The 13338-nt window shown below is 37.7% G+C and overlaps 3 protein-coding genes across 5 annotated transcripts; 1 reads left to right on the top strand and 2 right to left on the bottom strand.

Moving 5' to 3' along the window:
- The first annotated feature begins 1605 nt into the window (after window positions 1-1605).
- LOC125957446 (uncharacterized) lies at window positions 1606-4493 on the top strand. Of its 3 annotated transcripts, none has more exons than XM_049690144.1 (7): window positions 1606-1820; window positions 2014-2383; window positions 2544-2632; window positions 2875-3112; window positions 3204-3487; window positions 3566-3674; window positions 4223-4493. In XM_049690144.1, exons 2-6 carry the CDS (start codon window positions 2137-2139, stop codon window positions 3659-3661), a joined length of 954 nt encoding a protein of 317 aa, XP_049546101.1. In that variant the 5' UTR covers window positions 1606-1820; window positions 2014-2136; the 3' UTR covers window positions 3662-3674; window positions 4223-4493. The 3 variants fall into 3 exon arrangements, with proteins under 3 accessions (XP_049546101.1, XP_049546100.1, XP_049546099.1); XM_049690143.1 differs by having other exon boundaries at window positions 3201-3487; window positions 3569-3674; XM_049690142.1 differs by having other exon boundaries at window positions 3201-3487.
- Window positions 4494-5895: 1402 nt separating this feature from the next.
- On the bottom strand, window positions 5896-7926 carry LOC125955479 (ionotropic receptor 75a-like). The gene is given in 3 exon segments (XM_049686610.1): window positions 5896-6249; window positions 6317-7138; window positions 7834-7926. Coding segments are annotated over 3 exon segments (1269 nt in total).
- A 925-nt stretch (window positions 7927-8851) lies between these two features.
- LOC125953702 (CTD small phosphatase-like protein 2) lies at window positions 8852-12706 on the bottom strand. The gene is made up of 6 exons (XM_049683421.1): window positions 12584-12706; window positions 10093-11783; window positions 9624-10015; window positions 9374-9493; window positions 9153-9255; window positions 8852-9083 (listed from the first exon to the last, which is right to left on the bottom strand). The coding sequence occupies exons 2-6, from the start codon at window positions 11776-11778 to the stop codon at window positions 9018-9020; spliced, it is 2367 nt and encodes a 788-aa protein (XP_049539378.1). The 5' UTR covers window positions 11779-11783; window positions 12584-12706; the 3' UTR covers window positions 8852-9017.
- Window positions 12707-13338: the final 632 nt, after the last annotated feature.

The raw sequence follows: 13338 nt of genomic DNA, 5'->3' as shown, positions 1-13338 counted from the left end.
AGTTGAAGAGAAACGTGACGAGAAAAGAAACAGGATGCTGATAACTGTGAGGAAAACTAAAAAAGAGTAGTTAAGAGACGGTTGTGAATTAATTTTTTCATATATATTTTTATACTTATTTACTTAATTTTTTTAGTTATTTTACTTACGCCATTGGGGTAACAAAACGAACTGAACGAACAGTTGCTACAACAGAGCTCAAAATGTAGAACCACCCAACTATCAGCGACAACATGATATATATTTTTGTGAGTTTAGCATGAAATTGGCTACTACTGCTGAATATTTTTGTTGCACCACCATTTGAATGTACGTGAAGTTTTTTGAATGAATCAATCAAAGAGAATGTGTTCGACGCGTGGAATACAAAGATGTAGAACTTGGAAATTGCCACCATACACACTACCACCGTTGGAATAACATCACAAATGTATCGAAAGTTGTCAACGTTTTGAAAAATATAAATTATTTGCAAAATCAGGAAACTAATCAAAACAAAAAAACAATAAAATCTCCGGATTTTCCACAATGTGGATTTCTCTCGAAGCACTCCGCAGTAGCGAAGATACCACAGTTGAGGATCCAAAAAGTTATAAACATGCACCATGTCGGACGATCAGCGACTTTGTGAACAGATATGTTTGTGCGGCTGAATAAATTGTAACTAAGCTACCAAGGTGTCCTTGGGTCGTTATTACCATATGATGCTAAGATACCAAGTAATAAGGTTTGATAAGGTATATTCAATGTGTCGCTATAATGACATTCTCATTAAATTATGAATAAGTAATGCGTTACGATCAAAGTAAAATTTAAAAGACTTGACGTAGCTCATTCCTCAATATTCTTCGCCAGCAATATTTTATACTGGTATTCTAGTTTCAGTTCAGGTATTCAGTTATTTTAGAACCCCCTTCCGCTAGTTCAGAAAATATAGTGCGGAAACAGTATACAACTAGTAAGTCTGTGTTAAGTACAATGGATATAATTAGAATGGTGAATGGCAGCGCGATACGGAAAGTAAAAAAGGCTCGTGTTGGTTGGCCCGTACGCAACCTCTTTACACGGTCCAGGATTAGTGCAAAATGCGGATTTGTGAACGCCAGAAAAGATCTGCCATCTCTATTTTTCCCGATCCCGCATTATGATAGATTGCGGAGTATACTTTCTCCAGCAGAATGTAAGTAAGACTCTGATGCGCTTTATCGACATCTTGCGACACAACCGTAACTGTGTGGCCCGGGTTTACCAATTCCTCCATGACCACACGGTTCCTACATGGTAGTAGATTCCAAATTAATGCATACGCGCCTCCGATGCCTGGTGCTTCCACTGACTAGATGTGATGACTGCGACTAGAAACGGTTACAGAAACATGTTCTAGCCCCTGTTCTGTGGCACCAAATCACCAAATCCCCTCGTGATTTTCCGAAATTTTCCGTTTCGAGCACGCTGCTCAAAGCTGCTCGACGACGGAAAATTTCTTTGTGAAAATCAACTTCCAAGGAGTCGAAATCCCACACTTTTGGAATCTCTGCCTGTGCTACTGCGCAGAATTCATCTGATATCAACTGTATTCATGTTCCACGTAAAAAACAGAAATCAAAGACGTTGATGCTAGAGTTTTATTCGAGTGGACATTATGGTGTTGAGTGTTTTGATTAGCTAAAATGAAAGATTGACTAAATTTTTCGCATAGTAATAACGTGAATATCAATGTTCTATGAATACAGGAACACGAAATCAAGAATAATCGTGACACTAATTAACACAACTAATACTGAATGCAGAAAAATAACTAACTGATAATCACTACTAAAGTGAGTATAAAAGTATATATTCAATTCGATGAAAGGATGGCTAAAAACATACAAGTCTTATGTTTGACTCTTTCAAAGCATAAACTAAATTATAAATGCGAAGGAATATTGTCGTCGTAAACAATATTACGACGCTAAGTGGATGTTCATACACTTCTTCAATTATTCATCTCGAAACTCTCCTTATTTACAGAGGATCGTATGGAGCAACCGCCGTATGGCCATTTTATGCATAATATAGACATATGTTGACTTGAAACAAGAAATTCAAAATGGTAGCGTAATGTTTTATTGAGTGTTCAATTCACCTATTGTGATGGCTCCATTTAAACTCAAATTTCGTATGGGAAGTGGGTCATCACGTAGCACTTCTCAGGAACAAGACCCTGTAGTAGATAGCCAATCTTATCCTGCTGGAACGATTTTCAATGCAGCAAATCCAAATGAACTTAGTAGTAGCACGACCTCTCAACTTGAGCAGGACAAGGAAGATTATGCTACTATAACCAACGATCGACGCGCCTTAATTCTTAGCAATGACTCAACCGACGCCCAAATCTCAGGTAATCATTAAGATTTTTCATTATATAAAATAATTATCCATAAAATTCAAGATTTAACAATAAATGTTATACAATATTGTGATACATTGTGTTATTTCAAAGTTTTTGAAAAATTTTCTTTCAACTATTCCGGGATTAAATTAATTTTTCATTTTTTCAGGATACGATAACCCTGCATTAACTAATACAGAAGTTTCAAATATTGTACCGCTTAGCCCACCACCGTCATACGAGTATGTGCTTGAAGAAGTGAGTTAATTAATCTTATTCAAATTATTTCAAAGAAAGCAATCAACCTGCCTTATGAAAACATTCTTGTTGTAAGCTTTGTACAAACACATATAAGATATCATTAATATTGTTATCGGTACAAGGTTACCTCACAAATTGCCTGTGTATCGATTTGACATAATTTTTATTTCGAATCAGAACGTTCCTGAAATAACACAAGTTTTTTTAATCTCTAATTCACGTATTATTTGAATTATCAGAATCGTCTAGCAGCATTAGATGAAGAAAATAATCGAACATCTAGTAACCACAGTGCTGCCACGGAAAACTATGAAATGACGACTAGTATCTCGTCAAATACGGAGTGCAGTACACCTTTATCTGAAAAAGAGTCACCGGAAGTAACTAATAAACAAACATCTACAACGACTCCTCTTCAGGAGAGTCTATTGAATTATTCCAGTTCTTGTGATCCACAGTACCAGCTTGACAGCGATGGTATGTAATTAACATTCAGAAGTCATAGGAAAGTGAATTAGAGTCCCTTTTTAACATCCTGAACACTTTCATTTTGTACTTGTTCCAGTAGAAAATACTCAACCAACGGCCACTAACGATGTATGCCTTGCAAAAGAAAGTGGGGATTTATTGTCTACCGATGAAGATTGTAGCTCGTACAGCAATTCACATCTTATTTATCAACAACACAACAATTATGCAACGACTGAAGTGAAACGCCCAGAGATTCTTTATAAATCCAGCAAACAACTTTATAAGGCAATGGCCAAAGAATGTGGAATTACGTGCAAGATGTCCGATCAGTGCCGTTGCCTAGATTGCCAAAGCCGATACTTTGATTGTGAATACGACCAGGTGAGATCCTACTTGTAATGGTGGTAGTCTTTAATTGAATGATCAACTAAACTAATGCAAGCAATTTTAATTTCAAAGCAGAATGAACACGAAAAAACAGATGGTGGACTAAGTGCGGGTACACCCATGTTTATCAGCGAAGTAATGCACGGAGCGGCATGCATTATACTATAATTTAAAAACTAAGGTAAATGAAATGTTAATAGTAAAATTGGTAAAAAACTAACGGTAAAAGCCTACTATTATCACACTAACTGACTAACGTGAGTTAAGGGGCCTTTTTTAGTATGTTAACCATTTTTGATAAGAAAACTCATTCTTATGTATGTGGGAACATAATTAAATATTTGGTAAAAATAAAATATAGGTCCCCACAACTTACGATGTGTTACTGACTCGATTACGACCTTTAAACTCGACTTTTACTGATAAAATGTAGCTTTTTCACCCACGTTAAATACATTTTATACATTCCCGCATACATTAGAATCGGTTTTATGATAAAAAATACTATACTTTACTTTTACCCTGTGTGCTCGTTGTGGGTTTTTACTGATAAAAGTATTAGAGAAGAGGGGTGAAATGAAAAGTTACATGTAAAAACAAGAATTTTATGAGGTATGAGTGAACTCATCGTGAGTGAGGATCTATACTTTACTTTAGTCTTTTACTATCTTTCATTTATCTCATGCCCAAGGTGCTCATAATGCTTGTACGTTATCTTTTTATTTGCAGTATGTTGGTATCCTGGTGCAAAATAAATACGTCTGCAAGAACCGAATTGTTGGACATGGGTCCCCCAAAATTGTCCAATCTGTGGCCGTGAGCTGTTGAGCTGAGTGTAGCTTTCATTTCATGGACATCTGAATGGTGAAACAAATATATGGAAAAAATCTGGAACATGAAACATGAACGGATAAATTCCACTGTTGGTTTCTCATTTTTTCCCCACAGGATCGAAACGGTCAATGTAAAGAGTTAAAATAAAAAGCATAACCGTAGATCGGCCCCGGGTGATTTGTCATACTTCTCATTTTCACAGAGCCAAACTGTTAAATCGTAAATTAAACTTTTAAGGAAAGGGTTGGGGGGGGGGGGGTTGAATATCCTAAATTAGAGAATGGGGAGGAGGTGAATAGTTTATCATCGTAATCTGATACCTATAGAAAATACACACAAAGTTTGGTTTGGTTTGGTATGCTAAAAACGTGACACGAAATTTTTACATGTATAGAAGACAGGACTAGCGACAAACTTCGTACTGTCTCTGAATGGAGTAAGAAGCTACAACTCCGTACTCGTTACAACGAGAAAGTGTATCTCTCTCTCTCTCTCTCTCTCTCTCTCTCTCTCTCTCTCTCTCTCTCTCTCTCTCTCTCTCTCTCTCTCTCTCGTTCTCTCTGTATCGTTTCAACTTGGAAACGGAAATCATCTATTGGAATGTTTGTTCAAAAATAAAACGTAAACTTATGTAATTCTCTCCCCACATTATAATACCCAGAGTCTGACGATGGATTGCGCGAAGGAGTGATTCCCCTATCCTTGAACAATTCAGGCGGAGGGACACCGATCCAGATTCTGGCCAGAAACCTAAGTTCTATTTTCGGGTATTTGGAGAAATACCGGAGACAGGTCTTTCTCGATTGGAATTAAGAATAAGACGCCACTGGAGTTCCTAATGTTCTCAGTTTTTATACGGCTTTTTATGCGAGCCTATGGTCGTCCCATTCGCTAAAATTTGCAACCAATCCTTTTCACCCATTCGTTTTCCTTCTTTTGTCATGTCTTCGCCACACGTCTCGGATAATGTTATTAACATCTTCATCCTTCTAACCTTCCTTGTGCTATAACATTTGCCCTATGTCTGGCTGACCGTGCTGTTGTTGACTCAAGTCATCTACGTAGGTGTGCATGTGGTTGTGCTCTAGGAGTTCGTCCTAATCGTTTGGTTTACGATCGCCGGCCGCACCGATCGAAACAGATACCCATATTGCCCCAGGACGTATTTTAGGGATTAGAGTTGTATGGAGACACCCCTTGCTCCTCGTCAAGCATGGATCAACTTTTGTCATATGGTTTCTCAGCTGACCAAAAACAATTGTGCAAGTTTTAACAAAATTCGGTTTATAACTTGTGGAGTAATTCATATTTTTAACAATTAAGTGTTAGGCAGGGGGAAAGAAACAAGAGAGTTCCTAACCATGCATATGGCACTCACTGGCTCCCAAAAAAACCCATATAACAGTTCGAGTCAATCGGTCCAGTAGATTCGCAGTGTATAAGGAATATCCGGACAGACATGAATTCATCTTTATATATGTAGATTTCCGTTGACTCTCTCTCTCTACTACTGCTACTACTATTGATCGCCTTCTAATACCTACTGAAATCTACTTACAAGACTTATACTATTGTTTACTATACCACGTACGTTCAGCTAAAAGTACAACTAAGGAACCGAACAGACCAAATGAAAGAAACAAAAATAAATAACGCATTTCTATCAACCCAACGGATGTATATCCACCATTTGAATATTCACATTGCGGTTTATGATGAATCCAAATGATGTTGAATCTTTTAATTATGCCGACCTCACGCTGCCACATCAACCGTTGCCGAAAGATCTCACGGTATCTGCTCCCCTTTACTATAGGAATGCCAAACGGGGGCAAATTAATGGCCCTAAGTTCTTGCAGCTTGCAAATATCGTGCGGTTCAAATGTTTCTTTCACCAGTTTATAGGCCGCATTCTCTTCCGCCTAGAGAAAAAATAATTTAATATTATCATTGAAGCAAACAACATAAACTAGAACATTTATATGATACCTCAAATGCAAAAAGTCCATTTCTCACACGAGCGATTCCTTCGTCAGCTTCGATAAAAGCCTTTTCGCCAAAAGGTTTAATCTTCTTTAAATATAGTTCTTTTACTTCCGAATCTTGTGCTTCTGTATAATACACTCGCCCGTAAATTGTATCCATCACTCCCGCGGATAATGGTGACCTTGCTAAGTCTGCAACGCTGGAGATCGCACGACTTGGACTCTGTAGGAGAGCCACTATACTGGCCGAGTATGATGTTACAATGAAAAAAGCTGTTAGCTGCATCGAGAACATCAGAAGTCTGGTGCCATTATGATGTGGTATCAATTCGGAGCCTCTCTGGCACATTGTGCCTATAATGTAAAGCAAGGATTCCAGCGGTGTAAAATATTCCACATTCGTGCAATAGCATACTGCCGTCATAGATACCCAGTATACAGTCATCAATGCAAAACATGATAACCAAACTCCCTTACTGAAAGGCAGCTCAAATATGTTCGATACAATCGATAGAGGAGGTTGTCGAAAAATAATTTTACTTTTTATCAAAATTGTGACGGTAATGAAATCTACCACCTCTAGTCATTCGGCGCGCATTAACGCTCCAGTACATCCTAGCTCAATGGAATGATTTTGGAACTTGCCAAACAGGCCACTGAAAGAATTATTTTTCTTCCAGCCTCCAGAATCTACTTGAATCAAGTTTAGAGTGAAATTCATATCGTACATAAGTTCATTGATGATTGGAAAATTTGCTCGCATGTATAAGTCATGAATGGCATCTGACATGTCTGTTGGTCCTTTGTAGTACTCTGGAGCTGTTACCTGAAACAATAAAATTCACAATAGGAATTCGACCATTTGGAATAAACCGATATTTTTCTGCAGGTTATTCACGCCTGCGGCATTAATCAAATTACATATAAAATACTCGAGAGTAATTGATGAGGAATTATGATTAGGAACGTATTATGATACATGTAGAATCCGTTGGTACTGAATCATCTGCATTACTCCAAATAATTGAATATTTTTCACTTGCATAAAATTTGAATTTTTTTTTCTCTTACCGCACTTCCACACGACAGTGGAAATCCTTGCAGGTTGCGTCGCATAGCATTCTGTTTTCTTACACGCTCGAAACCAATTCGAAGTTTTTCGTCAGTACTTGCCCAAGAAATAAATTTTCCATCAATTAGTTCCACCATTAACTTAGCTTCAGAATGCACTTTAAACACTTCGAATAACTTCCAAGCATTATCAACATCGCGAAATCCAATAACAAAGTTTGTATACGGCCGCAGCTCGAGATTTGCATGCCTAGAAAACCGAAGATCTTCCAGCATACTACACCCGAGGAAATTACGTAACGGTCTTATAAACGCCTCAGGCGACCTGTCTTCCAACACCAACCAGAAAAAATTTGCCTTCAGTAACTTATCAGACATATTTTCCTACAATGTAAATATATTTTATTTTAAAAAATATTCAGGTACATGCTATTGGTTATTGGAACATACCATTTGCCATATTCTCGTTGCCAAATATTTACATGTAGTATCCACTAGGAATCCTGCTTTAAAAAAGCTTTCCACTTCAATTGCATCAATCATTTCTCTTCCTATGCTTAAAAATTGACTTGAAACACCTACACTGTTGAGCTTCTGGGCAAATCTATATCGCTCTATTGGCGTCCAGCAGCAAAAAACTGTTACCCATTTTACATCTCTTGATTTGAAATACTGTATGGCCGTCATACTTGCATCGTTAACCCATGTACTCTGACAAAAGGCTATCAAGCAAATATTTGTCAAAATGATTTTTGTGACTAGCGACAACATTGCTTGACAATCGCAACAGAAGAACTTGTTCCGTAATATAAGACGTAGAATATATCATATTTTTCCGAAGGCTAAGTAGCGAAATATGTATATTACATCTACGGTCCACTTTCCATAATCATGCGATTATTTCTTCTTAGACCAATTACCGAGCAATTTAAATTGGTTATCAAATCACAGGCAACGATGATGGTGAAACCGACAAAACGCTGGACTACACGTGTCCGTGTAGTGTGGTATGATGACCTCAGTGTCACCCAGCGCAAGGGATTCTGCCGGATTTGGTCCGGCTGGGCAAGTCATGAGAATTTCACACGACAACTCAGCTCGCAGCGAAATGTAAATGGACAACTTACGCAGTCCCAAGGAAATAGGGGTAACAAACTAGAGGATGAAGGGCTCGATCGGCTTCGGCCCTCAATACTATTTTATGCTGCAAATCATTTTGTAGGGCGTCCCGCCAAGTGAGTGTTACAATACTCTCCGGTCGGCTGAGCAAATTAACACTTGAAATTTACTTTTTACGTTGAGAATCCGATCAACTTTTGAGCAAACTATCCCAGATATTCAAAGTTACATTGTTTACAAATGGGAACTTTGATGTATCCACACAGCCTCTAGATATATAGTAATATAGATTTTTTAGATTGTATTGTCATCATTTCAAATATGAGCTACGTGGATTATGTATACTGAATAAATGATACCACTATTCGACGCCCAGTGTTTATTTGAACAATGTGGTATGTATGCAATAAACACCAATAATGTTGTTAACAATAACAAATCGAACCACTGATATATTAGTCTTTGAATAGAAGCGGCACGACTAAAACTAATCGATTTTAAATCATAATATTATATTAATCGGGTGGTAAGTAAGAAAATAGTCTGAACTTTTCTCGAATGTGAGGTCGTACATCTTCACGCTGAAAAAAGGAAAATTTAAGCATTAAAATAAATCAACTCATTCGTAGATTTACATTAATTATACCAACCATTTCGGCTAGTCGCTCCAAGAACGGTAAAATTTTCATCAACTCAGAGTCGCTTTGATCTGCAAACCAGCTTTCAATAGGAATTCCGTTGTCCAATTGATATCTGTTAAGCGATGGAGGTTATTTTATATATCAGATTCGTAAGATGGACCGTAAAATCAATATGCCAAAACTAATCAAAAACTAATCGATTGTGCCGAGTATAACGGGAACACACTTACCCGAATGCTTGAGGAGAATTGTCTATAATTATTGTCCTTGAAAGATCCCTCCCAAGTACTGTCAAATCCTTGATGTAATTGCCGTTGACTAGAACACAATGTTCACGAAATAGACGATATCTGGTTCACGAAATAGACGAAATAGACGATAAGTAAAGTAAAACAAGTGACAAAAAGATGAAGTGCACAACTTTAGTAATTTAGTTTATCTATCCCATTTTTCTTTAAATTAAAAGAAGTAGTAACTTACTTTATAAGTCGACGCCCTGGATCCAGAAGATTCAGAAGTTTATCAGCATAAACGCGTTTTGAGGCAGTAAACAAAATGACTTCAAAAAGACGTGACACTTTTTCCAGAAACTCCCGAAAGAATGGTCTCGTGCGAACAAATACAGTATATTCACATTCTTGAAATATCACTGGGAACTTGAAACTCGCACCAGAAAGTTCCACTAAGCTGCAATGCACTAATGTTTCATCTAAGTCCAATGCAAGACTAAACTCAGGACTAGATCTTGTCTTGAGCGGTAAGGCAGGACACTTCAAACGAATTTCACTTGTCAGTGGTGGTAAGTGTTTAATGAAATAGTAAGGATCGAAGGCTCGAAATGCAGTATCGTCCTGTTGCTCGTTGGATGATTCCTGTTAAATGGTCGAATGTAAATGTATAAAATTATTCACACAACGGAAGAGAAAGACATAGTGAATCACATTCATACCTCAATTTGTGTACCGTTGGAATTGTGCTGCATATCTCCCGCATCCTCGTCTTTTCCAAGCCCGGTTGGAATAACTTCATTACGGTCATAATTATAAATTAATGATTCCTGTCTAGCCTCAGGCTGATCCGAGTGATACATATGCTCAATCTTAGATACATAAGCATTGTTGGCAAATGTGCTGGCAGTGCCTTCACTCAAATTTGTTCGCATTGATGAACTCTGGAATGCACTAAGCATTCTAGGTTCACCGTGATTATTAGTATTGAGGCATGAAAACATTTCGTTCTTATTATATTGTTGGTTGTCCGTAAGATTTAAACCACCAACCTCACTACAGCAAAGGAATGCTTGTGTGAGCAGAACGTTGTACGGAATATCACTATACTGTCCAGTTAATGCAGGGTTTCTAGAATTTTCCTCATCAAACATTGCTACAAAATCTGAACTTACATCCAATTCACCGTTCGCTATATTGTTTTCACCATTATACATTATCTGCTGCTGCTGTACTTCGTACCCGGCAGAAAGGTAGGGTACGCTATTATAAGATACGTGATTAAAATTTGGTAACGCGGATGAAGTCGTTGGAGCAGTACAAAATGAAGGAGCTATAGTTCCAGCGGTTGACGATGATGCCAACGAATGCGACATGCAAGAAGAGGTCCTATGTAGAAGCAAAGCAGGCTTATCCGGTGGATAAGAATTGATATCGTCTTGAGTGGTGTTGCACTCGGAGATGTAGGGATGTACTGTATCGGTGGTAGAATCTACTTCAGGTATAACGATTGCCAGCGAGTTGTCAGACATGAATGTATTTCGCTTTAAGGATCCTTCTTGTGAGTATACTTGGTCTACCATATTATCTGCAATGAAAGCGGCAATTTCTCGGCCAACTTCATTTTCCAGTTCAGAAGTTGTACTATCGCATTCAGTTATACACTTAGAATCGCTAAGTTGAGCACATGAGTGTGACTCTTTTGGTTCTAATATGCTATCTATAGTGCATCCAGAAGGGTTTATATTACAATCAGGGTGATTTTGTCCTGTAGTACTGTGCATTTCTGTGGTTTTTGGACAGAAAGAATCGCTGGTTCCACCGTCGGATCCATGTTTGATGTATATACTGCATTTATCAGTTGATTGCGGGTCGATTTCTGCGTCCGTTATTGCTGTATTTAATATCGAGCTGCTGCATGGTACCTCCCCCAAATAGTTCGAATTGGTTGAAATATCTTCAATAGTCTTCATGCTTAAAGTGGTCATTGCGTCTAATATGATTATTTCATCATTTTCCTGCCAGAATTGGTTTTCTTTGGAGTCCTCTGAAATTGAATGGTTTAGCGGGGGCAAAGTAACTGATTTCCTGCATAGATCAGGACTTCTAGAGCTATTTTTTTCGCATTGTGCATCATCAACCTTACTATCAATTTGCACATTCGTAACGCATACCGACACTTTTGAGGCATCGGATGATACAAGATTTGCGTTCTTCTTATTTAAACGACTTTTGGGTAACCGGGTGGTGCAGCCAGCAGCCGACAGTCGGTTGGATGTTTTAAGCTCGACAGATGATATTCTTTTAGCTTTAGAACTTGCCACTTTATTGAAAACCTTAAATTTAACTTCAAGGCGGGCTTTGCTTGAGCGCAATCGACGATCTCTCCTTTCACTTCGAAGCCACATTTCATCTGAAATGAAAATGTAATCTAAAATTATGTTGTTCCAAAAACAGTATCACTACACGCTATTACTATTGTTACAGTTACTGACGAATGGTTTATAGAATTGCGAAGTATATTAATGTTATTATTGTCACTTCCATAAATTGAAGTTATAATAAATACACCTCACGCTGAGCTGTAAATATTGCTACTTTTAAAAATATATGTAAAAAGCGTACAAACAACGTGCACACACAGGTGGTATTGCACTTTTATTTATATAGGTTTAATTCGTCATCTTTATCAAATCCACATTTCGCTGCAGCTTTATTGATTTCGCGCCTTTTTTTACGCAAGTAACAAATCGAACTTTCATGCATGCTGCTTTGGGGAAGTTTCATGATTATACACGAGGTTGGAGAGAAAAAGTCGATGGAATTTAGAAAAGCAAATATTTATATTGATTGATGTGTCATATATAATAAACGGACGCTATGCACATGATTGAATACTCTCGTTTCTACAGCCGTTCAGGGGTTTGTCGAATGTTGTATGGTAATCTTTTCACAATAAAAATCTTTCATTTGTATAAGAAACCAAATTATTAACGAGGATGTTTTCGTGTCCACCACTTTGTGATTTATTCGTAGCAATAAATATTTTCACGTTGAATCTTACAACGTTGAAATCACAGGAATCGAATGCATTAACTATTGATTTAGCGGCTTACACGAAACATCCTTAACCAGGCACAACGCGAACTATTCACTCAAACCCATATAAAGAACGATATAAAGCCTTGAGCACTAACTAAACGCTTGACTTACTTGATCAACATATTTTTTGTTGAAACAGTAAAAACACTTTAACACCGCGTCGAAGAGATGGGACACACAGCAGCAAGTGAAATTTTCATGTTTTGATTTTCTAAAATGGCTACTCTTTTTTTCATTCACAACCAAGATGTCTTGACTAACCAGGTGCAGTCATTCCGAACAAAATGCCTCGTCGTGATTAAAAAAAGAAATGAAAAAAATGACAGAACCTGCAGCACTTTTGTTTACATCGGGGACACGTTGAGAGCTACGAAATGCGGTTCAAGTTTCTCGAGTTTCTAGCTTCGGTTTTGTTAAAATAACTGTAGAAATATTGCTACATGATAAAAAGTATACAAAGTAACCGGTGATGGCAGGAAACAGCTCAACAGTGTTGCTGTTTAGTGCTGCAAAGTTCTGTCCTGTCCTATCCTGAATGCGCAAGCTGCAGGATTTGCTGTGATCCCGCATCAGGTAATTATTATTATAAAGAATAGTTTGAGATATAGCTATTTTTATGAAGGACATCTGCTGATTTATTCAGTTTTCTAGTAACTTCGGTGCAAAACTCCATTTATTTTGGCGAAAACCCCAGCAAATATACCGTTGGAGAGGGGAGGAAAGACGAATAATTGATTATTAGCAGGTCAAAAGTTTTGAGCCCCTCCATGCAAGCTGAAAAAGAACCTCAGATATACATTCTTAAAAGCTTCAATGGAAAAATAACATTTTGGCACGGCTGGCTTCTTCGATCACAGTCAAATCGA

This window comes from Anopheles darlingi, chromosome 3, assembly GCF_943734745.1.
Source record: "Anopheles darlingi chromosome 3, idAnoDarlMG_H_01, whole genome shotgun sequence".
In the NCBI taxonomy this organism is placed as follows: Eukaryota; Metazoa; Arthropoda; class Insecta; order Diptera; family Culicidae; genus Anopheles; species Anopheles darlingi.
This window is presented reverse-complemented; position numbering and strand designations above follow the sequence as displayed.